This window comes from Ipomoea triloba, chromosome 9 (genome assembly GCF_003576645.1).
Source record: "Ipomoea triloba cultivar NCNSP0323 chromosome 9, ASM357664v1".
Taxonomy (NCBI): Eukaryota; Viridiplantae; Streptophyta; class Magnoliopsida; order Solanales; family Convolvulaceae; genus Ipomoea; species Ipomoea triloba.
Genome location: NC_044924.1, coordinates 26,082,552 through 26,106,004, shown reverse-complemented (window position 1 = coordinate 26,106,004; position 23,453 = coordinate 26,082,552). Strand labels below are relative to the sequence as shown.

The window sequence follows — 23,453 nt, the reverse complement described above, 5'->3', positions numbered from 1 at the left end:
ATTGAGTGGTGCAATTTCTAATATTGAGTGGTGTGAACCGCACCAACCGCACGGAAAGGCACGATCACATTCGAACAGATTTATATATATATATATATATATATATATATATATATATATATATATATATATATATAGAGAGAGAGAGAGAGAGAGAGAGAGAGAGAGAGAGAGAGAGATTAATGATCAAATGAGAATCAACTCTTAGGTGAGAACGTGAGAACCAACATGAATGCATAGAATCTACTATACGAATGCATAGAATCTAGTTCCGGGTAGATTGTGTGCATGGTGTATTTTAAAAATTAGATTGTGTGCATTTATGTCATAGGTTTTGTGCATTTATGTCATAGGTTTTGTGCATTTATGTTATAGATTTTGTGCATTTATATAGTAATCCGCAGGTTCTCATCTAATGAGTGCGTGGTTCTCACTTGAACGAAAGCCTCCGTGTGTGTGTGTCTTTGATCAAATGAGAACACCTAAAACTATGAACCAATATCAACTTTACAATTAAAAAAATTGAACGGATGATAGCATTTTCGTCAAGTTTACTGTGTAGCTGTTAACATTGTAAATTGCTCTTCTCAATATTTAAAAATAAATGCACATTATATTGTTAAAACGTGCACGGTAAAGTATTAGAATATCACCAATAGTATTAAAAGTGTATAAAGATGTTGATTTTGGATTTTAGTAGATTTCATTGTTGTTGTGGAGGACTAGAGAGTACCATGGTGATTGATTAGAGACTAGAGAGTACTATTGCAATTTTATCAAACATTTATTTAATCTTTTTCATTGTTATTTACTTAATTTAAGAATTATTTTTTTTCAACAATTTTTTTTTTAAATTTCTATTGGCAATAGAGAATTAGCTAATAATTATGAACCTATTTCAAATTCAGATTAATCCAATCAATGAACAAAATTAAAGTCTCCCATATAAATATTTCACTTTTTGGTCACTTTATCAATTATTGTAGGAATTTATATTTTAATTGTTATCATTAATTTATTTCTCTTTGGGTTCTCAGCCTTAATACAAATACTTACAAAATATTTCCAAACGATATTATTTTAATACAAATACTTACAAAATTAAAATTCCATTTTCAATCATAAATATTTTTAGGTTAAATGCTATTAAAATCAATTATTTTGTTTTAGGTTTTAAATAAACTATTTTATGATCAAAAAATTTTCTATCCAAAATAATCTATCTGATAGGAACCTGCTAACATCCGCAAATTATGCTATTGATCCAGGTCCACCTTGCAAGGTGGACCCGTGTCCATACTCACAATTTTAGAACTCTATGTTCACAATTTTAGAATTCTATATTCACAATTTTAGATCTCAATATACAAAATTACATAATCAATATTCACAATTTTTGAACTCTATATTCACAATTTTGTTATAGAAATTAAAAAATTGTGATATACTGTTGAATACAAAGTTTGAAATTGTTAATATAAAGTTATGTAATTGTGGATATAGAGTTTTGTAATTGTGAACTCTATGTTTACAATTATAGAACTCTATGTTCACAATTTTAGAAGGTGGACCAGGGTCCATGGCATAACAACCGGCTATAATACTCTATCAAAGTTTGAGGCCAAATATATTTTATATTCCTAAGTCTAATAATTTATCATGAGTCCAAATCTCTAACCAGTATTTTTTACCCTAAATTTTAATAATTACAATTTTACCCTAAAAAACCCTACTTATATAAATAGCATTACTCATGTCTTCGTCATTTTCGTTCTCAATTTGCAGCCCACAATTCCTCTCCTTCTCTCACGTAAGTCTCTCCCTCTAAATTTTTCTTCTAGATTTGAGCTTCTCTTCTCCAAACCCTAGGCGCAAGACTTGTAACTTTATTCTTCCTTTCCCCCATTCCATCCTCTAGTATATGATATTGAAATGATGTATTTATGTGGGTTCTTTGTTGTGTTTCTGAGATAAAATGGTGAAGTTGTTGCTATGCTTTGGTTGGGAGAAGCAAGATGAAGGATGTAGAGGAAGAGTTTGTAGTTTGTAGCTTCTACTTGGCTAAATGTTATTTGCCCTAATTTCCCTAAAAAAAAAAAATTGTCCTAATTTCTCTAAAAAAAAATTTTCCCTAATTTCCCTAAATAATTTACAAAGACATAAATTAAGAGTCGTACAAACACTATATATTTTTTTTGTTTTTGTTTTATTGTGGTCTATGTTACGGTGTAATAACTAATAAGTAGAAAATAGAAAATCTCACTGACAATCAAGGAAAAAGTCAATCTTCAAGCCTAAATGACTAAAAGTGCAATTTTCCTTTATTTCATTATCTATGTCAAATTGCCAACAGTATCACTTATCAAACAATAGTTTTATCTTTTTCATTGTCATTTGTTTAATTTAAGAAAGAAATTATTATTGCCAAATATGCCGAATTATAATAAAAGATCTTTTAGTAATAAGTAATTAGCTAATAAATGTCAACCTATTTGAAATTCCAATTTTATCCAATCACCGAACAAAACCCTCTCATATAAATATTGGGGGTTTATTGAACGTTTTAGTCACAAAATTTTAGTAGAAATTTTGCTTTTAATCGCCAACTTTATTTGTTTCTCTTCCGGTTCTGAATCTTTAAAAAATTTCCATTTTAGCCATAAAAATATCAAAAATCTCTTTTAAACCTATCACTCGATACATTTTTTAAACTAATAATTTTAAATGGGCTTGGGTCGCCTCCACTTGCCTTGGTTCCGCCACTATATATCTACACACACCTAAATTAAGAATCCTAGAAACACTTTATTATTGTTTATTTGATTTTATTTTATTGTGGTTTATCAAAGCGTGTAAGAGGGAGAAAATGGAAAACCTAATTAAGGATCAAGCGGAAAGTCAATCTTCAAGCAACAGAAAGATCAAAATCCCTTATGGTAGTTTTGAAGTTCATGATTTTCATATCTCTCAAACGATAGGTATTGACGACAAGGAGAAAAAGGTAATTATATATGAATCATTCACAACATTCTTCTTTAATTTCATTTTTCATAAAAAAGTACAACTGTCATAATGATTCTTTATTAAGTTTTCATTTGATTTTGGTAGTTAAGGGGTATATCTATCATGGTATATAGTAGGGTTCAAGTTGGAATACGTTGTGTTTGAATCGATGGATTTTTGTTTGGAGATCTTATGGTAGTCATCGTGTACTAGAGAAATTTTGTCAAGTTTTCACCTAATTTTTTTCTTTGTGAAGTGGTAGATCTAGGATTTTAGAGGTTAGGGTTAAAGTTTAAGAATGTGGTGTTGACATATGTGGTTTTGAGTTGAAGATTTAGTGATGGTCTGGAAGGGCTAGAGAATCATTGCTGAGTTTTCACTCTTTTTTTTTTTTTTTTTTGATTTATTGGTTGTTATGGAGGATTAGTGGTACCTTGTTGAATTTATACTCAGTATTGTTGTTCAAGAGGAAGATCTCTTAGTTTTGGTGTTGAAGTCATTGATCTAGAATAATAGGGATTAGCTCGGGATGAAGTCGAAGGAAGTAGTGTCGAACAATGTTTGTTTTAGGTTACAAATCTAACTAGTAGCCATGGAGGATGCAAATGTTACTTGAACCATTGAATGGATCATAAATGGTATTTGTTTTGGGACTGGATTAGCATTTTAGGGTGATGATAAATTTATTTTAAGAGAGGGTTATAGGAGGACTGGGTTGGGTGACATATATTTAAGATGTTCAAAAAGGTTTTAACATTTTGGGCTACTATTATTGTAGAAAAGTTTGAGTTGTGGCCTAGGATTGGTTCTTTCTACAACTATCCTATGTATTTATATGTGTGTATATATATATATATATATATATATATATATATATATATATTTATTTATTTATTTATTTATTTATTTTTTCTACGCGATATTGTTATTGTTGGTTTGCACGGTACATTATTTCTATTTGGTTATTTGTGGTTTGATATGTATTTGTAATGTGTATCTATTCACTTTATGTCATTATATAATTTTATCATGACAACAAATAAAATAGAAAAAATAAATATCCATACAACAAATTTATTTAATTAACAGTAACTTTTTCATTGTTTTTGCCATTTTGAAGCTGATTCCAACACAGTTTGTTAAGCTCTTGGGGAAATGGTTAGGTGAGATTGCAACCTTGAGGCGACCGTCAGGTCACGAATGGAGGGTTCACGTACGAACAGAGAAAGATGGCACATTTTTTAGCGACGGTTGGGAGACAATTTATGAAGACAACGATCTTGACATTGGTGAAGTTGTATTCTATACATATCTTGGAGACATGCACTTTGATGTTAAAATTTTTAACAAAGATGGACTGGAGAAAGTGTGGGACTGTGGTGTTATTCAAAATTCTAATGAAGAAAGTGATCATGATAAGCCTTCAACCACTCCAGGTACAGATTTATGAATTTAAAAAAGTCAAAATATTTTTTTGTTCTTTTTTTATTTTTTGTTGGCATTTCAAATGAAAAGAAATTACATGCGAAAAACTAGTTAATTTTTCACGTACAAGAGAATATGATGAATTACTAAATTAATCAAACGAATCTACATAATAAAAACATATGTAATATTTTGTGTGCATCTAATATTGTCTATTTTCTGCATTGGTCCATGTCCCCTCCCTAGACACGAACCTAAGGCTATCCGCACTCATTCAATCTTTTCTCACTTTCAAAATGCCACATCACAAAATTTGCAATTATTCACTATTCACTCTTCATCCATTCAATTCTCTATCATCTTTCAAAACTAACTCCACTATCAAATTAACATATTAATAAATTATTATGTACCAATAAAGTATTATAAATAAATAATTAAAACAAATAAAAGTAATGATTAAGAAATTTCATTTAAAAAAAAGACTTGTAGCCACATATATGGCAGTTATTAATTTTTTCTTTTTCCACATACTTTTGCAATACCCAAATTTTCATGGGTGTGGATGGCTTAACATGTGTCAAGATTATTTACTTTGTCGATGAAGTTTATACCATCTGATGTTTCCCAATAAGTTATTAAATATTTGGAAAATGGAATATATGAACAAGTTTTTGTTGTTTTAATTTCGATGCAGCACATGCTGAAAGAGCTATCATACCATGAGATGTTTCCCAACATGAAAGCCAATGCAAGACTCTTTTAAGAAATTTGAAACAAAATGTTTGGATAGGGAAAGTTCACTGAATGATGGTATTTATTAATGTTTTTACTTTTGTGTTGACAATTATTGTATTCTTGAATTTTACTCCGGAATTCTTATCAATTACATAGAAAATCTACTTGTCAAGAACTCTGTATGACAGAGGAAAATTGAGTACAATGTTAAGGAGTCTAAATGAGAAAGAATGTAATGTCTAATTTTAAGAAATAATAATGAAGAGTTTCTAATTATAGAATAAATCCAACTCTACATATGATAAACCATTGATAACGACTCCATTGAGAAAATGGTTCTTTGTTCGTGGAAAAATCTTGATATTAAATGAATTGTATCAGTCATCACTTGTTAATGAAGTTTCTTAATGTATAAAGGTATTTTGATTAAAAAAAAAACCCCTTATTTCTCCAATATATAGATTTTTTTTTAACAACCTTGTCATTTTATATCATCTCAAAACAATATCTCATACATGGACCCAAAAGTGGCCCTATCACAAAGAGTGGCAAAGTTGCCTACATCAATCAAGCCTAGCTAATTCGCCAAGTACAAATTATCCTTTCAATCAAAACAAGCTATCAAAAGCATCACTTACCACAAGCTTTTACAATTCTATGGGTTCCCTTCCACCCTTCCACAGTCTATTCACATGCAAAATCTAGAACATCAAAATGGAACATTGCCCCATACAAAGTGTGGGACCGATGCCCCTTATCCACCTATCAACCACTAAAGTGCCCTCACCCTTAAAGGTGTCCCCCAACTTCCCCCTATGCAGAGCTCTGCCTTTTGTAAGGGAGAAGCCATCCGGTTGACACCCCAAGCAATGAGACGCACCTGACAGAGTAATCAGGCTAGCAGCACCCGACCCAGAACCATTGGCAAGACCTTGTCCAAGACAGTTGCCGTTCAAACTACCCAAGACACCTCACTCCTCAGCATCAATGTTCAGCTCCTCAGCATTGATGACCAACGTTCAGCTCCTCAACGTTCAAGCTCCTCAGCATTGACACCCAACGTTCAGCTCAAGGCATTAATGCTCAACGGCTTCTCAGCCCTTGGCATTAACGCTCTGTTACTGAGCTAAAAGAGATAAAAAGGCTCACAACACTTGTTGAAAGGAGGACACGGGAACTTAGACAATACATACTGAACTCACTTGTACACTGAGCACTACGCTCAATACTGTATTCAAACATTCAAATACTCAAATAATATACCGGTAAACACATTATTACCGTCATTGGTGCTTTCATTGAGAGCCGAGATCATATCTCAGGCAAACTTCACACATCATAAACACTTCTATGGCATCGCCTTCTTCAAGCAGTGTCATGCTCATCAAGTGGCGTTCGCCTCTTGCTCATCAAGCCACACTTTTCACAAATCACAAAACACCTAGCTCATCTCATCACTGTCGATGGTGCAATCCAGATCCAGCTCCCATGGTTCTCATCGAGTGAACAATGGTCACCACGGATCCAGCAGCTCTCATGGTTCTTATCGAGTGAACAATGGTCACCCCTCGGGTGACCTTCGTGGTCAGCTCAACAGTAACCTCGTGGGAGATCACCGCAAGGGTGATCTCCGTAGCCAACTCAACAACAACCATGGGCGCTTCCTCCTCAAGTGCGTCCGCCTCCTTCACTTGTACGTTCACCTCTTGTAAGTAGTGGCGCTACCCAGTGAACGCTGCTCCCATTAGTGGACTTACAAGCAGTGGTGTTACCTAGTGAACGCTGCTCCCATCCAAGCAGTGGACTTACAAGCAGTGACGTTATCAAGTGAACACTACTCCCATCCAAGCCGTGGACTTCTCAAGTGACACTACTTGCTGCTCCTCAAGCAGCGTCACCTCCTCGAGCAGCGCTACTTCTCGAGCAGCATCACCACCTCGAACAGCGTCACCACCTCGAGTAGTGTCACCTGCTCGAGCGGCGTCACCACCTCGAGCAGAGTCACCACCTCGAGCAGCATCACCTCTTCGAGCGGTGAGTGGTGTCACCTCCTTGAGCAACTTCACCTCCTCAAGCGGCGTTGCTCCTCAAGCAGCGTCACCTCCTCAAGCGGTGAGTAGTGTTACCACCTCGAACAACGTCAACACCTCAAGTGGTGTCACCTCCACGAGCGACGTCACCTCGTGCCACCTCATCAAGCTGGTGTCACCTCATCAAGTGGCGCTGCTCCTCAAGCAGCGTCACCTCATCAAGCGGGTGTCACCTCATCAAGCTGGTGTCACCTCATCAAGTGGCGCTGCTTCTCAAGCAGCGTCACCTCATCAAGCGGGTGTCACCTCATCAAGCTGGTGTCACCTCATCAAGTGGCGCTACTCCTCACGCAGCGTCACCTCCTCAAGTGGCGTCACCTCCACGAGTAGTGTCACCACCGCGAGCAGCATCACCACCTCGAACAGCGTCACCACCTCGAGCAGTGTCACCTGCTCGAGCGGCGTCACCACCTCGAGCAGTGTCACCACCTCGGCCAACACTTGGTTTGAAGTCGGCCACCTCATCAGGTGGCGCTGCTCCTCAAGCAGCGTCACCTCATCAAGCGGGTGTCACCTCTTCAAGCTGGTGTCACCTCATCAAGTGGCGCTGCTTCTCAAGCAGCGTCACCTCATCAAGCGGGTGTCACCTCTTCAAGCTGGTGTCACCTCATCAAGTGGCGCTACTCCTCACGCAGCGTCACCTCCTCAAGTGGCGTCACCTCCACGAGTAGTGTCACCACCGCGAGCAGCATCACCACCTCGAACAGCGTCACCACCTCGAGCAGTGTCACCTGCTCGAGCGGCGTCACCACCTCGAGCAGAGTCACCACCTCGAGCAGAGTCACCACCTCGAGCAGCATCACCTCTTCGAGCGGTGAGTGGTGTCACCTCCTCGAGCAACTTCACATCCTCAAGCGGCGTTGCTCCTCAAGCAGCATCACCTCCTCAAGCGGTGAGTGGTGTCACCTCCCCGAGCAAAGTCACCAATAAATATGCCGAGGTCATCACCTCGGCCATTTTGGTCACCAATAAATATGCCGAGGTCATCACCTCGGCCATTTTGCCGACCAATAAATATGCCGAGGTCATCACCTCGGCCATTTTGCCGAGGTCCAAATATGCCGAGGTCATCACCTCGGCCATTTTGCCGAGGTCCTCACCTCGGCTAATTTTAGCCGAGGTCATCACCTCGGCCATGGTCGAGGCCCCGTACCTCGGCCACTGTGACCAAGGTCCCGCACCTCGGCCACAATGATAACAAATAAAATAACTCTATTCCCTTATGGCCGGCACGAGATCCGATCTCGCTAGCTACCTGACAGGAGAGTGTTTTCCTGGGTCAAGCCAGATGCTTGATTTCAAAAACACCACACTATAGTCCCTTAGGGCTGGCACGAGATCCGATCTCGCTAGCTACCCAACGGGAGAGTGTTTTTCTAAGCCCAGCCAAAAGCTTGGATTCAAAAAACACCACACTCTAATCTCTTAAGGCCGGCACGAGATCTGATCTCGCTAGCTACCTGACGGGATAGTGGATCTTTGATCCGACCTTCGATCGGTCGAGGTGAGCTCGCACGCAAAAACGTCTTGGATTCAAAAAACACCACACTCTAATCTCTTAAGGCCGGCACGAGATCTGATCTTGCTAGCTACCTGACGGGAGAGCGGACCTTTGATCGGACCTTCGATCGGTCGAGGTGAGCTCGCACGCAAAAACGTAAAAAAAAAAAATTGAAACTGGATCAAGGCGTGGCCGACCTCGGCCACACCCAAGGCCGAGGCCGACCTCGGCCACACTCAAGGCCGAGGCCGACCTCGGACACACCCATGGCAGGTGGCCGACCTCGGCACCCATGGCCGAGGCCGACCTCGGCCACACCCATGGCCGAGGCCCGACCTCGGCCACTCTTCAAAAAAAAAAAATAAATAAAATAAAATAACAATTTTTAGACGACACTTAATTACTCCCAAACCACCTCAATCATTCTCGTTGGCTAGGGAGTGGGGGGACTGGTGACAGAGTAATCAGGCTAGCAGCACCCGACCCGGAACCATTGGCAAGACCTTGTCCAAGACAGTTGCCGTTCAAACTACCCAAGACACCTCACTCCTCAGCATCAATGCACAACGGTTCAGCTCCTCAGCATTGATGACCAACGTTCAGCTCCTCAACGTTCAAGCTCCTCAGCATTGACACCCAACGTTCAGCCCAAGGCATTAATGCTCAACGGCTTCTCAGCCCTTGGCATTAATGCTCCGTTACTGAGTTGAAGGAGATAAAAAGGCTCACAACACTTGTTCAAAGGAGGACACGGGAACTTAGACAATACATACTGAACTCACTTGTACACTGAGCACTACGCTCAATACTGTATTCAAACATTCAAATACTCAAATAATATACCGGTAAACACATTATTACCGTCAGCACCCTTAGGGTGCCTACTAGCATACGTGGTACAGAGCCCTGTAGTTTTATCCAACGTAGCTATTCAACGCAAACACCCTAAGCAATGCTAGCACATGAACCTCAAGCCACTACCCTCAACACATGCACCAACTAAACCCCGTACAGAGCTCTGTATTTTACCGGGGCCAGTCACATAGTACACATGATGAGCAATAGCGCTCATTATCCTGCTTTTCTTTTCCTTCTTTCTCTTTTCACAATCCATTTTCCATTTTATTTTATTTTCTGTTCTTCTTTTCCATTTTTCCACCTGCAAGAAGTTAACAAAGAGCACTCCCACACACAAGCAAGCAACCCCCCCCCCCCCCAGTTACATGGACTACTACAAAACTGCCAGCAAGTGACAACCTGTGATAGCCCATTCTGATCTTAAGGATAACCTACCCTTGGTATTAGCCCCCCTTGATCTTTTATTATGTGCAGCTCCTTATTCCCATTCTTCACCCTTCTATGATTCAACAGTCCACCTTCCAGTATTTCTTTCCAGCTCCTTTCTCCCTGCATTCATTCAACAAGCAAGTCACTGAGCAATTCCAATATATAGATTGAAAATATTTTTAAAAGTGTTAGAACCCATACAATTGGAAGACTTATTTGACTTTCAAGTGACCACTAACTGTTTTAGAACCCTTACTGTTGGATTGATGTATAACACTTTTGAAATTTAGCAGTAGCAGCAACCCGAGTTACCGTAGTTGTGGCGGTAGCACTCCCTGTAAGATGCTTTATAGTTTTAAACTTTAAACTCTGTTTTAATTAGTATCTTTTTATCTATTTTCTGCTGCTTGCTAGTTTTAAACTTTAAACTCTGTTTTAATTAGTATCTTTTGATCTATTTTCTGCTGTGTAAGCTTAAAATTTACCTACCCTCTAGTACTAGAATTCAGGGTGTTTTCTACTGTGTAAGCTTAAAATTTACCTAGCCTCTAGTACTAGAATTCGGGGTGTTACAGTAACTCTTTCGGGTTGTATAAAATTACTTGTGCATTAGAATTATTGAAGTTGTTTAATGTTGTAGAATTGTAGATTTGCTCTTTGGATTATGCTGAAATGTTTTAGATAGATAGAACCCTTTTAGCATGTACGTTTGGGCCTGGTTGGTAGTCTAAACGTGGCGGTAGCACCCCATATGTTTCAAAATGATATTTTGCTTCCTCGTTCGAATTTCATATTTCAATCAAACAAATATCGCAGCTTGCTTTTATGAAATGTTTCGACTTTAAATTTGGGTGTGTTTCAAGTAGGTGCGTTGTATACTTTGCTCGTTTATCATTGATGTATAACACCTATACAATATGGTGCACCCAATATTTTTACAAAGCTAAATGCTAGGGCCCCTTGACCATTGGGCTCTTAAATTAAATATATGGTGTTGCTAAAAAAGATATTAGTGAAATGATGAAACAATTATCAAAGAAATTGAAGTTTTATTAAAAAAAAATCAAAGATATATATCTAATCTCGGTCAAAAAGTATAATTGTCTCTTTTAGCCCATCTTTTTCCAATTAGAATGGTGTGGCAATCATATATCATCCTTTGGAATTTGTAAAATAAAATAAAATTTTTAAAAAAGTCAAATAAATTGTAGGAATTATAAGCAACCTTAGCTTATTCATCTCTTATGATGAGGGGAGAAAAGCGACAAAGATATAATGTTCATTTCGCATTCTCATATTAAAAAAAAAAATTCTTTGTGTCTAGTCATTTCAACCCTACATTAATTTATTTTTCTTTGGGTTCTCAGCCTTAATACAAATATTTACAAAACGATATTATTTTAATACAAATACTTACAAAATTAAAATTTCATTTTCAATCATAAATATTTTTAGGTTAAATGCTATTAAAATCAAATATTTTGTTTTAGGTTTTAAATAAACTATTTTATGATCAAAAAATTTTCTATCCAAAATAATCTATCTAATACGAAGCTGCTAACATCCGCAAATTATGCTATGGATCCGGGTCCACCTTGCAAGGTGGACCGGGTCCATACTCACAATTTTAGAACTCTATGTTCACAATTTTAGAACTCTATATTCACAATTTTAGATCTCAATATACAAAATTACAAAATCAATATTCACAATTCTTGAACTCTATATTCACAATTTTGTTATATAAATTAAAAAATTGTGTTATACTGTTGAATACAGAGTTTGAAATTGTTAATACAAAGTTATGTAATTGTGGATATAGAGTTTTGTAATGATGAGACGAATTTAATTACGTACATTAACATAATATAGTAATATTTTTTTAGAATACAATAATATACATCATATAGTAATTTGATTGTTGAAATTTTTTCTTTTAAAATTATCATGAGATGAATTTAATTACGTAAATTAACATAGTAATATATATATATATATATATATATATATATATATATATATTACAAATACGCAAGATTAATATATTCATACAGGAATGGACTTGATTAATTATCCTGAGAGAAATTTTAATTACGTACATTAACATAATATAGTAATATATTTTGTGAATACTATAATATACATCATATAGTAATTTGATTGTTTGAATTTTTTTTGAACATTATCATGAGAGGTTTTTAATTACGTACATTAACATAATATAGTAATATTTTATTGAATATTATCATGAGAGAATTTAATTACGTACATTAACATAATATAGTAATATTTTTAATGAATACTATAATATACATCATATAGTAATTTGATTGTTGGATTTTTTTTTAAATATTATCAGGAGAGGAATTTAATTACGTACATTAACATAATAGAGTAATATTTTTTAAATACAATAATATGCATCATATAGTTATTTGATTGTTGGAATTTTTTCTTTTAAAATTATCATGAGAGAAATTTAATTACGTACATTGACATAGTAATCTATATATACATATTAAAAATACGCAAGATTAATATATTCATACATGAATGGAATTGATTAAAATATTACATTAATGTCATGAGAGAATTTAATAATATAGTAATATTTTTAATGTGTTATTGTTCTTATAGTACCAAATAGATCATATAGTAATCTATATATATATATATATTAAAAATACGCAAGATTAATATATTCATACAGGAATGGAATTGATTAAAATATTACATTAATTTCCGTGTATAATAAGGAATGGAATCATAATCACTATTTCCGTGTATATACATCACATAGTAATTTTATTGTTGGAATTTTACGTACATTAACATAATATAGTAATATTTTTTTAATACTATAATATACATCATATAGTAATTTGGTTGTTGGAATTTTTTTTGAATATTATCATGAGAGGAATTTAATTACGTGTATTAACATAATATAGTAATATTTTTTTCATACTATAATATACATTATATAGTAATTTAATTGTTAGAATTTCTATTTTTTTTTGAATATTATTATGACAGGAATTTAATTACGTGCATTAACATAATATAGTAATATTTTTTTAATACTATAATATACATCATATAGTAATTTGATTGTTGGAATTTTTATTTTTTGAATATATCATGAGAGGAATTTAATTACATACATTAACATAATATAGTAATATTTTTTTGAATACTATAATATACATCATATTGTAGTTTTATTGTTGGAATTTTACATACATTAACATAATATAGTAATATTTTTTGTAATATTATAATATACATCATATAGTAATTTGATTGTTGGAAATTTTTTTTCAATATTATCATGAGAGGAATTTAATTAAGTGCATTAAATGAGCTTGGGCTGCCTCCACTTGCGTTGGTTCCGCCACTATATATCTACACACACCTAAATTAAGAATCCTAGAAGCATTATATTATTGTTTATTTTATTTTATTGTTGTTTATCATAGCGTGCAAGGGGGAGAAAATGGAAAACCTAATTAAGGATCAAGCGGAAAGTCAATCTTCAAGCAACAGAAAGATCAAAAGCCCTTATGATAGTTTTGTAATTCACGATTTTCATATCTCTCAAACTATAGGGAATGACGACAAGGAGAAAAAGGTAATTATATACAAATCATTCACAACATTTTTCTTTAATTTAATTTTTCATAAAAAAGAACTACTGTCATAAAGATTCTTTATTGAGTTTTCATTTGATTTTGGTAGCTAAGGGGTATATCTATCATGGTATATAGTAGGGTTCAAGTTGGAATACGTTGTGTTTGAATCGATGGATTTTTGTTTGGAGATCTTATGGTAGTCATCGTGTACTAGAGAAACTTTGTCACGTTTTCACCTAATTTTTTTTTTGTGAAGTGGTAGATCTAGCATTTTAGAGGTTAGGGTTAAAGTTTAAGAATGTGGTGCTGACATATGTGGTTTTGACTTGAAGATTTAGTGATGGGCAGGAAGGGCTAGAGAATCATTGCTGAGTTTTCACTCTTAAATTTTTTTTTTTTTTTTTGTGGTTTGATACATCTAGGATTTTAGAGAATAGGGTAATACTTTTAGAATATGATTTTGAAAGATGTGGATTTTTGATTATAGATTGATTTATTGGTTGTTATGAAGGATTAGTGGTACCTTGTTGAATTTATACTCAGTATTGTTGTTCAAGAGGAAGATCTCTTAGTTTTGGTGTTGAAGTCATTGATCTAGAATAATAGGGATTAGCTCGGGATGAAGTTGAAGGAAGTAGTGTCGAACAATGTTTGTTTTAGGTTACAAATCTAACTAGTAGCCATGGAGGATGCAAATGTTACTTGAACCATTGAATGGATCATAAAAGGTATTTGTTTTGGGACTGGATTAGCATTTTAGGGTGATGAGAAATTTATTTTAAGAGAGGGTTATAGGAGGACTGCGTTGGGTGACATATATTTAAGATGTTCAAAAACGTTTTAACATTTTGGGCTACTATTATTGTAGAAAAGTTTGAGTTGTGGCCTAGGATTGGTTCTTTCTACAACTATCCTATATATATATATATATATATGTATATATATATATTTAGTCATTTATTTTTTCTACGGGATATTGTTATTGTTGGTTTGCACGGTACAACATTTCTATTTGGTTATTTGTGGTTTGATATGTATTTGTAATGTGTATCTATTCACTTTATGTCATTATATAATTTTATCATGACAACAAAAAAATAGAAAAAATAAATATCCATACAACAAATTTATTTAATTAGCAGTAACTTTTTCATTGTTTTTGCCATTTTGAAGCTGATTCCAACACAGTTTGTTAAGCTCTTGGGGAAATGGTTAGGTGAGATTGCAACTTTGAGGCGACCGTCGGGTCACGAATGGAGGGTTCATGTACGAACAGAGAGAGATGGCACATTTTTTAGCGACGGTTGGGAGACATTTTATGAAGACAATGATCTTTACATTGGTGAAGTTGTATTCTATACATATCTTGGAGACATGCACTTTGATGTTAAAATTTTTAACAAAGATGGACTGGAGAAGGTGTGGGACTGTGGTGTTATTCAAAATTCTAATGAAGAAAGTGATCATGATAAGCCTTCAACCACTCCAGGTACACATTTATGAATTTAAAAAAGTCAAAATATTTTTTTCTTCTTTTTTTATTTTTTGTTGGCATTTCAAATGAAAGGAAATTACATTCGAAAAACTAGTTAATTTTTCACGTACAAGAGAATATGATGAATTACTAAATTAATCAAACGAATCTACATAATAAAAACATATGTAATATTTTGTGTGCATCTAATATTGTCTATTTTCTGCATTGGTCTATGTCCCCTCCCTAGACACGAACCTAAGGCTATCCGCACTCATTCAATCTTTTCTCACTTTCAAAATGCCACATCACAAAATTTGCAATTATTCACTATTCACTCTTCATCCATTCAATTCTCTATCATCTTTCAAAACTAACTCCACTATCAAATTAACATATTAATAAATTATTATTTACCAATAAAGTATTATAAATAAATAATTAAAACAAATAAAAGTAATGATTAAGAAATTTCATTTAAGAAAAAGGACTTGTAGCCACATATATGGCAGTTATTAATTTTTTCTTTTTCCACATACTTTTGCAATACCCAAAATTTAATGGGTGTGGATGGCTTAACATGTGTCAAGATTATTTACTTTGTCGATGAAGTTTATACCATCAGATGTTTCCCAATAAGTTATTAAATATTTGGAAAATGGAATATATGAACAAGTTTTTGTTGTTTTAATTTCGATGCAGCACATGCTGAAAGAGCTATCATACCATGAGATGTTTCCCAACATGAAGGCCAATTCAAGACTGTTTTAAGAAATTTGAAACAAAATGTTTGGATAGGGAAAGTTCACTGAATGATGGTATTTATTAATGTTTTTACTTTTGTGTTGACAATTATTGTATTCTTGAATTTTACTCCGGAATTCTTATCAATTACATAGAAAATTTACTTGTCAAGAACTCTGTATGACAAAGGAAAATTGAGTACAATTTTAAGGAGTCTAAATGGGAAAGAATGTAATGTCTAATTTTAAGAACATAATAATGAAGAGTTTCTAATTATAGAATAAATCCAACTCTACATATGATAAACCATTGATAACGACTCCATTGAGAAAATGGTTCTTTGTTCGTGGAAAAATCTTGATATTAAATGAATTGTATCAGTCATCACTTGTTAATGAAGTTTCTTAATGTATAAAGGTATTTTGATTTTAAAAAAAAACCCCTTATTTCTCCAATATATAGATTTTTTTTTTAACAACCTTGTCATTTTATATCATCTCAAAACAATATCTCATACATGGACCCAAAAGTGGCCCTATCACAAAGAGTGGCAAAGTTGCCTACATCAATCAAGCCTAGCTAATTCGCCAAGTACAAATTATCCTTTCAATCAAAACAAGCTATCAAAAGCATTACTTACCACAAGCTTTTACAATTCTATGGGTTCCCTTCCCCCCTTCCACAGTCTATTCACATGCAAAATCTAGAACATCAAAATGGAACATTGCCCCATACAAAGTGTGGGACCAATGCCCCTTATCCACCTATCAACCACCAAAGTGCCCTCACCCTTAAAGGTGTCCCCCAACTTCTCCCTGCGCAGAGCTCTGCCTTTTGTAAGGCAGAAGCCATCCGGTTGACACCTCAAGCAATGAGACGCACCTGACAGAGTAATCAGGCTAGCAGCACCCGACCCGGAACCATTGGCAAGACCTTGTCCAAGACAGTTGCCGTTCAAACTACCCAAGACACCTCACTCCTCAGCATCAATGTTCAGCTCCTCAGCATTGATGACCAACGTTCAGCTCCTCAACGTTCAAGCTCCTCAGCATTGACACCCAACGTTCAGCTCAAGGCATTAATGCTCAACGGCTTCTCAGCCCTTGGTATTTTGATTTTAAAAAAAAACCCCTTATTTCTCCAATATATAGATTGAAAATATTTTTAAAAGTGTTAGAACCCATACAATTGGAAGACTTATTTGACTTTCAGGTGACCACTAGCTGTTTTAGAACCCTTACTGTTAGATTGATGTATAACACTTTTGAAATTTAGTCGTAGCAGCTATCCGAGTTACCGTAGTTGTGGCGGTAGCACTCCCTGTACGATGCTTTATAGTTTTAAACTTTAAACTCTGTTGTAATTAGTATCTTTTTATCTATTTTCTGCTGCTTGCTAGTTTTAAACTTTAAACTCTGTTTTAATTAGTATCTTTTGATCTATTTTCTACTGTGTAAGCTTAAAATTTACCTAGCCTCTAGTACTAGAATTCGGGGTGTTACAGTAACTCTTTCGGGTTGTATAAAATTACTTGTGGATTAGAATTATTGAAGTTGTTTAATGTTGTAGAATTGTAGATTTGCTCTTTGGATTATGCTGAAATGTTTTCGCTAGATAGAACCCTTTTAGCCTGTATGTTTGGGCCTGGTTGGTAGCCTAAACGGTAGCACCCCGTATGTTTCAAAATGATATTTTGCTTCCTCGTTCGAATTTCATATTTCAATCAAACAAATATCGCAGCTTGCTTTTATGAAATGTTTCGACTCTAAATTTGGGTGTGTTTCAAGTAGGTGCGTTGTATGCTTTGCTCGTTTATTATTGATGTATAACACCTATACAATATGGTGCACCCAATATTTTTGCGAAGCTAAATACTAGTGCCCCTTGACCATTGGGTTCTTAAATTAAATATATGGTGTTGCTAAAAAAGATATTAGTGAAATGATGAAACAATTATCAAAGACATTGAAGTTTTTTTTTTTTAAAAAAAAATCAAAGATATATCTCTATTCTCGGTCAAAAAGTATAATTGTCTCTTTTAGCCCATCTTTTTCCAATTAGAATGGTGTGGCAATCATATAGCATCCTTTGGAATTTGTAAAATAAAATAAAATTTTTAAAAAAAGTCAAAAAAGTTGTAGGAATTATAAGCAACCTTAGCTTATTCATCTCTTATGATGAGGGGAGAAAAGCGACAAAGATATAATCTTCATTTCGCATTCTCATATTAAAAAAAAAAAATTCTTTGTGTCTAGTCATTTCTACTCTACCGGACAAGAGTTTTGTCTTTAGCTTGATTGGAGACGACGCTCTTCATTTCTAGATTAGAGAAACCACTACTCATTCATCAAGTTTTTTTTTTTCATTTTTAAATATATCTATTTGTATATTTTAAAAAAATAAATTATTATACTACATATGTATTAAAAGTGACATGGAATCATATGCATAAACAGTCAAAGTGACATGGAATAATTCAAGTCAGTGTCTAAAAGATTGATAATCATTGTGGGGAATTATATACAACCATCTTCATCTATGACGGTGGGAGCTGTGGTGAGAAGTGAAAAAGATATCTTCTTCATGACTTCATTTTCCATTTCCAAATCTAAAACAAAGAGTTCTTTCGGTTTCGAGTCATTTATGCTCTATAGAAAAAGAATTTTGTTTTTAGCTTATAGATTGGAGATGACGGTCTTCATTTCTAGATATGAGACAACACTCATCATATCTAGAGACCTGCGATAGTATGCAGTAGGTTTTCAGCGATGTTTTGACAATGTTTTGACTACTTCCGGAGGAAATCGGGGACGAGCGCGCTCGCCATCCAACAAGCTAAGATGCATTCCAAAATTAGTCCATTAATCCATAACCAAGAAACATAGTTTCAACACTACAAAAAATCAGCCATTTAGCAACAGAATATTAGCGGCGGTTTGTTATAACCACCACTAAATAAGTGTTTAGTGGCGGTATAAACCGTCACTAAAAATAAATTCCCTCTTATGCATTCTCCTCTGTTAATCATTAAAAATTAGTCTGTTAACCCGTTTCCTTATTCCCTCTCTGCGATTTCTAATTTAAGCCTCATTATTCCCCCTCTCTCACTCATTCTCTTCGCCTAAATGTCTGAGACAGCGATTGTTTGCAGAGTTCGCCGGCAATTTCTTTGCACTCACACACTTTGATCTCTCTCTGTCTATCTCTTTGTGTGTGTCTGTCTGTCTCCCGTATTTTGTAATCACTGTCTGGTGTTTTGTGTTTTTGAGTATTGCAGTTAGGCGAGGAGGAGGAATTTGATGCGAGAGAGAAGATTAGGGAGTAGATCACTGACGGTGCCGGCGTCGTTCAAGGAAGAGAAGACGGCCAGGAGGGGAGCGTCGGTGAGGCCGAGTCCATAAATCTACTGCATGGCTCGGATCCGATGAAAATGGATCTCAATCGACTCGAGAACGAAGTCAGAGGTCAATAATGCTGTGTGAACTCAGTGATGTTAATTGATGAATTTGTGCACTACTTTGTACATTTCAATTGTTGTGGCACTACGTGTTTCCACTTCATGCTCACCAACTATTTGCTTGTAGTTCAAACAGAATGTGCATAAAGAAAAAAGTGGATTAAATGGATGATGTTCATTCTGCTTGGAAAAAATGGATTCAACTGTTATATTGAAGATGTTTAAGTTGTGTGTGTGTGTTTGTTTATTTTCAGGCTGGATATCAAGGGAGCACTTCCAAGCTTCGGGTTCCTTTTCCTAGACAAGCAGCAGATATAGAAAGTAAGATGAGACCAGCAACAATTTATCGGGATAAATGGTATTGGTTTTTACGCTAGCGAAACCTTTTCAGCAGCAGGTTATTGATCAGTTCAGATTTGCAACATTTTCTGTTAGTGTAGCCTTGTAGTATGTAGTGTTACTAACTTTTATGGACGAAAACTGCAGGACTTTCCAATAGAAATATTGGGACTATTGCCAATGATATTGTTCAGGTTTGTTAGAAATTCAAAGTTCTCAACAAAACTCAGTGATTAAGGAATATTTTCATGCTTGAATTAATGTTGTTTCAACAGGTCCCTATTACTGTGGGTGGGGCAATGTTGATGGACAGATCAGGAAGAAGACCACTTCTTATGGTAATTCGACTACATACTTTCTCTTGGTCATGCCTAGCTCATAACAATTTTAGTTTTTCGGTTATTTTGAAAACATGTTTTGTGTGTATTTTTAAGGTGTCAGCAACAGGAACATTCATTGGCTGCTTTCTAACTGGAGTTTCTTTCTATCTAAAGACCATCTCATGTGAGAAACATAATACTTTTTAGATAGTTCTCTATATCTTGTTTAGTTAATGATGTCCACACTAATTGCTGCAGAATAATGTGCAAGATCTTTACAGCCTTCTGTGTTTCTTGCATGTTGAGCCATGGTGCAATTGGGCAAGGTATGTCTTATATTTTAATAACTGTATATACATGTTATAAGTTTAACTGAACTAGATTGCTTAACTTTGCTATCTTGTAGGTGGAATAAGTTAATACAGAGACCTTATGAGAATGGTGATCAGAGAGTAATTCTTAGATCATTAATGCTTAAGAGAACAAAGGAAACAAAGGACAAGGAAGGGAGGTAGTACATTACCATTTTTTTCCTCATTTTCTCTAATGCCCAATGTTTACTTGAGAGGCAAAGCTTTAACTAGCAGCATATTGATGTCTTGTATGTTCTTTTGAATTAGGCCAATTCTTGTCCTGCCATCAACTGATATCCAAGTCATTGAGTGTGAACAGTCGGAAGCAGAGCACAATTTCTATGATGCCCTCTACAAGAAATCTTTACCGGGGAGTGGAAAGAAATTTTCATCTTAAATAAAACAGGAAATCTCTTGCATGATAGCGTCACGTTGAATGAACTACAATGTTGTGTTATATTTATTATATAATGCATATAATTGATTTCTTTTAATATGTAGAATTGATTTTCTTTTAATATGTGAACTTGAATATTGTTAAACATTAGTATTTGGCAATTAAATTAAATGTGTAATTATTTGTGTTTTGCAATGCATATTTGAAAGTAAAGATTTACATCAAAAAGTAATTTAATGGCAATTAAAAAAAATATTACAAATAATACCATGCAAATTTGAGTAGTAATTAAAAACAATCGCTATTAGATGAGAAAATACAAATAGAAAATAAAAATATATTTTAGCGACAATTATAAAATCACTATTAATAATACTAAAATTAAAAAGTATTCTTTTACTAGCGACACTTAATAATCGCCGCTAAAATTTATAGTAAATATTAAATAAATATTACAGTCGGTTTTAAAACCGCCGCTGAATGTACTCATAACCGTCGCGAAATAAGTTGGGGAACCGCCTCTAAACAGTTTAGTGGCGGTTTTGAACCGCCTCTAAATAACAAATTAACCGCCACTAAATAACCTTTTTGGTGTAGTGCAAGAACCGCAGGAAATATTAGAACATTCATTACATTAAGAAATTAAATCTAACTTTGAAAGCTAATAATTTGACTTAGAACGAATTTAGAAACAGTTTAACCATACCATACAAAAAGATAAGCATTAACTATGGGGCAAATTCACCAAAAAAAAAAAATAAAAGAAGAAGAAATTAACTATGGGGCAAGATCAAGTTGAATTAATCATTTCGTCTTCTGCTTTTATTACTCAACATCCATTATATTTTATTGTTGAATATATACCCATGTTCTGCATCATGTACTCTAACTCTTCATCTGCTGCTTTACTCATTATTATTGCATCATTCTTGAAATCATCCTTTATCAAATTATTATTTTTTGTCTTTGTTTGCCCATCTCTCGTGTCACAAAATTTTCTCTTTCTAAAACTAGCTTTTTCATCTACTACAGTCCATTTCCTTTTTGACCCTCCCATTTGATTTTCAAGAGCATTTAGCTTCAAATACAAATAAATAAACAAAGATATTTCTAATCACGGTCAAATTAAATGTGTAACTATCAGATTTCTCAATCATTTTTCAATTAAAAACACGTGGCAGAGATGTACACCATTTGAAAATTGTAATAAAATATTAAAACAGCTAGTGATCGCCTGAAAGTAACTTCTATATATATATGTTAAGTGTTGCGGTGGGGTGAGATGAGGCCTTTCTTGAAATTCCCCTTTGTTGCGGATAACTGGTTTGGGCGTAGTGTGTGGTTGGTCGGACCAACTTTGTCAAGTCCTCCACTCCTGCCCTCTTCCTCATCTTTCTTCTTTCTATCATCCTCCTCGGCCTCGGCATAGCGGTTTGCTATCCTCATTAACTTCTCATAGTAGCGTGGATGGTGAGTGTTCAGCTATCTATGAAAATTTCCTGACCACAATGCCTGGATAAACATGAGGATTGCCACCTTAGAATCAAAGGCGCACACATTATTGACTTCCGTTTTCCATTTGCTTAAAAAAATTCTTAAGCTTTCGCCCATGTCCTGCTTTACTCCGTAGAGATGTGAAAATAGTTTGTTGTGTTGTATATGCCCAGAGAAATAAGTCAAAAAATGTTTGGACAACTTCGCAAAATTCTGAATCGAACCATCCGGAATCGTGTTGAACCAATCTTGGGCGATGGCATCCAAAGTGGACAAAAATGCTCTGCACATTATGGCGTCACCTGCCCCGGTCATTACCATGACTGCCTGGTATCTTGTCATATGGGCACGTGGGTTAGAAGTCCCGGTATGACAGAGGAAAATTGAGTACAATTTTAAGGAGTCTAAATGTGAAAGAATGTGATATTTAATTTCAAGATGATAATAACGAAGAGTTGCTAATTATAGAATAAATCCAACTCTATATATGATAAACCATTGATAATGACTCCATTAAGAAAATGATTCTTTATTCATGGAAAAATCTTGATATTAAATGAATTGTATCAGTGATCACTCGTTAATGAAGTTTCTTAATGTATAAAGGTATTTTGGTTGAAAAAAAAAACCCCTTATTTCTCCCATATGTAGATTGAAAATATTTTTAAAAGTGTTTTTTTTTTTTATGATCTAAACATAGTTTATTGATGTTAGACAACTTCAGTATGCATGTTCTATACAGCATCAGAGTTAAAATTAATCATTTGCATAAACTAAAAAGGAGATGTTAGCCAATCCATGAGAACATATAAGAAAATAAGTACCAATCACATATACTATTGTTTAGAAGCATGATATATACATTTTTGCTATTATAAATGGAACAAAATTATGTGCACACCCTTAGCGTGGAGCAAATGCAATGGTGATGCAACTTAGGGTGCTCATAAAACAAAGAGTTCCTTGGGTTTCAAGTCATTTATGCTCTATAGAAAAAGAGTTTTGTTTTTAGCTAGATTGGAGATGACGGTCTTCATTTCTAGATATTAGACAACACTCATCATATATAGAGAGCTGTGACAGTATGCACTAGGATTTCGGCGTTGTTTAGACGATGTTTTGACTACTTCCGGAGGTAATCGGGGACCATCGAGCTCGCCATCCAACAAGCTAAGATGCATTCTAAAATTAGTCCATTA

General features: G+C 34.7%; 1 protein-coding gene and 1 long non-coding RNA gene across 4 annotated transcripts; both read left to right on the top strand.

The window, feature by feature from the left end:
* Positions 1-2,866: 2,866 nt before the first annotated feature.
* Positions 2,867-15,179, top strand: LOC116029832 (B3 domain-containing protein Os12g0591400-like). The gene is made up of 4 exons (XM_031271872.1): positions 2,867-3,001; positions 4,124-4,439; positions 13,524-13,675; positions 14,850-15,179. Exons 1-4 carry the CDS (start codon positions 2,867-2,869, stop codon positions 15,177-15,179), a joined length of 933 nt encoding a protein of 310 aa, XP_031127732.1.
* Positions 15,180-18,961: 3,782 nt separating this feature from the next.
* Positions 18,962-20,926, top strand: LOC116030617. 3 transcript variants are annotated; one of them, XR_004100432.1, is made up of 8 exons: positions 18,962-19,358; positions 19,606-19,748; positions 19,838-19,884; positions 19,966-20,028; positions 20,125-20,194; positions 20,269-20,336; positions 20,417-20,521; positions 20,631-20,926. It is a non-coding gene; the product is annotated as an uncharacterized LOC116030617 (long non-coding RNA). The 3 variants fall into 3 exon arrangements; XR_004100431.1 differs by lacking the exon at positions 19,838-19,884; XR_004100430.1 differs by having other exon boundaries at positions 19,838-20,028.
* The last annotated feature ends 2,527 nt before the right edge of the window (positions 20,927-23,453 follow it).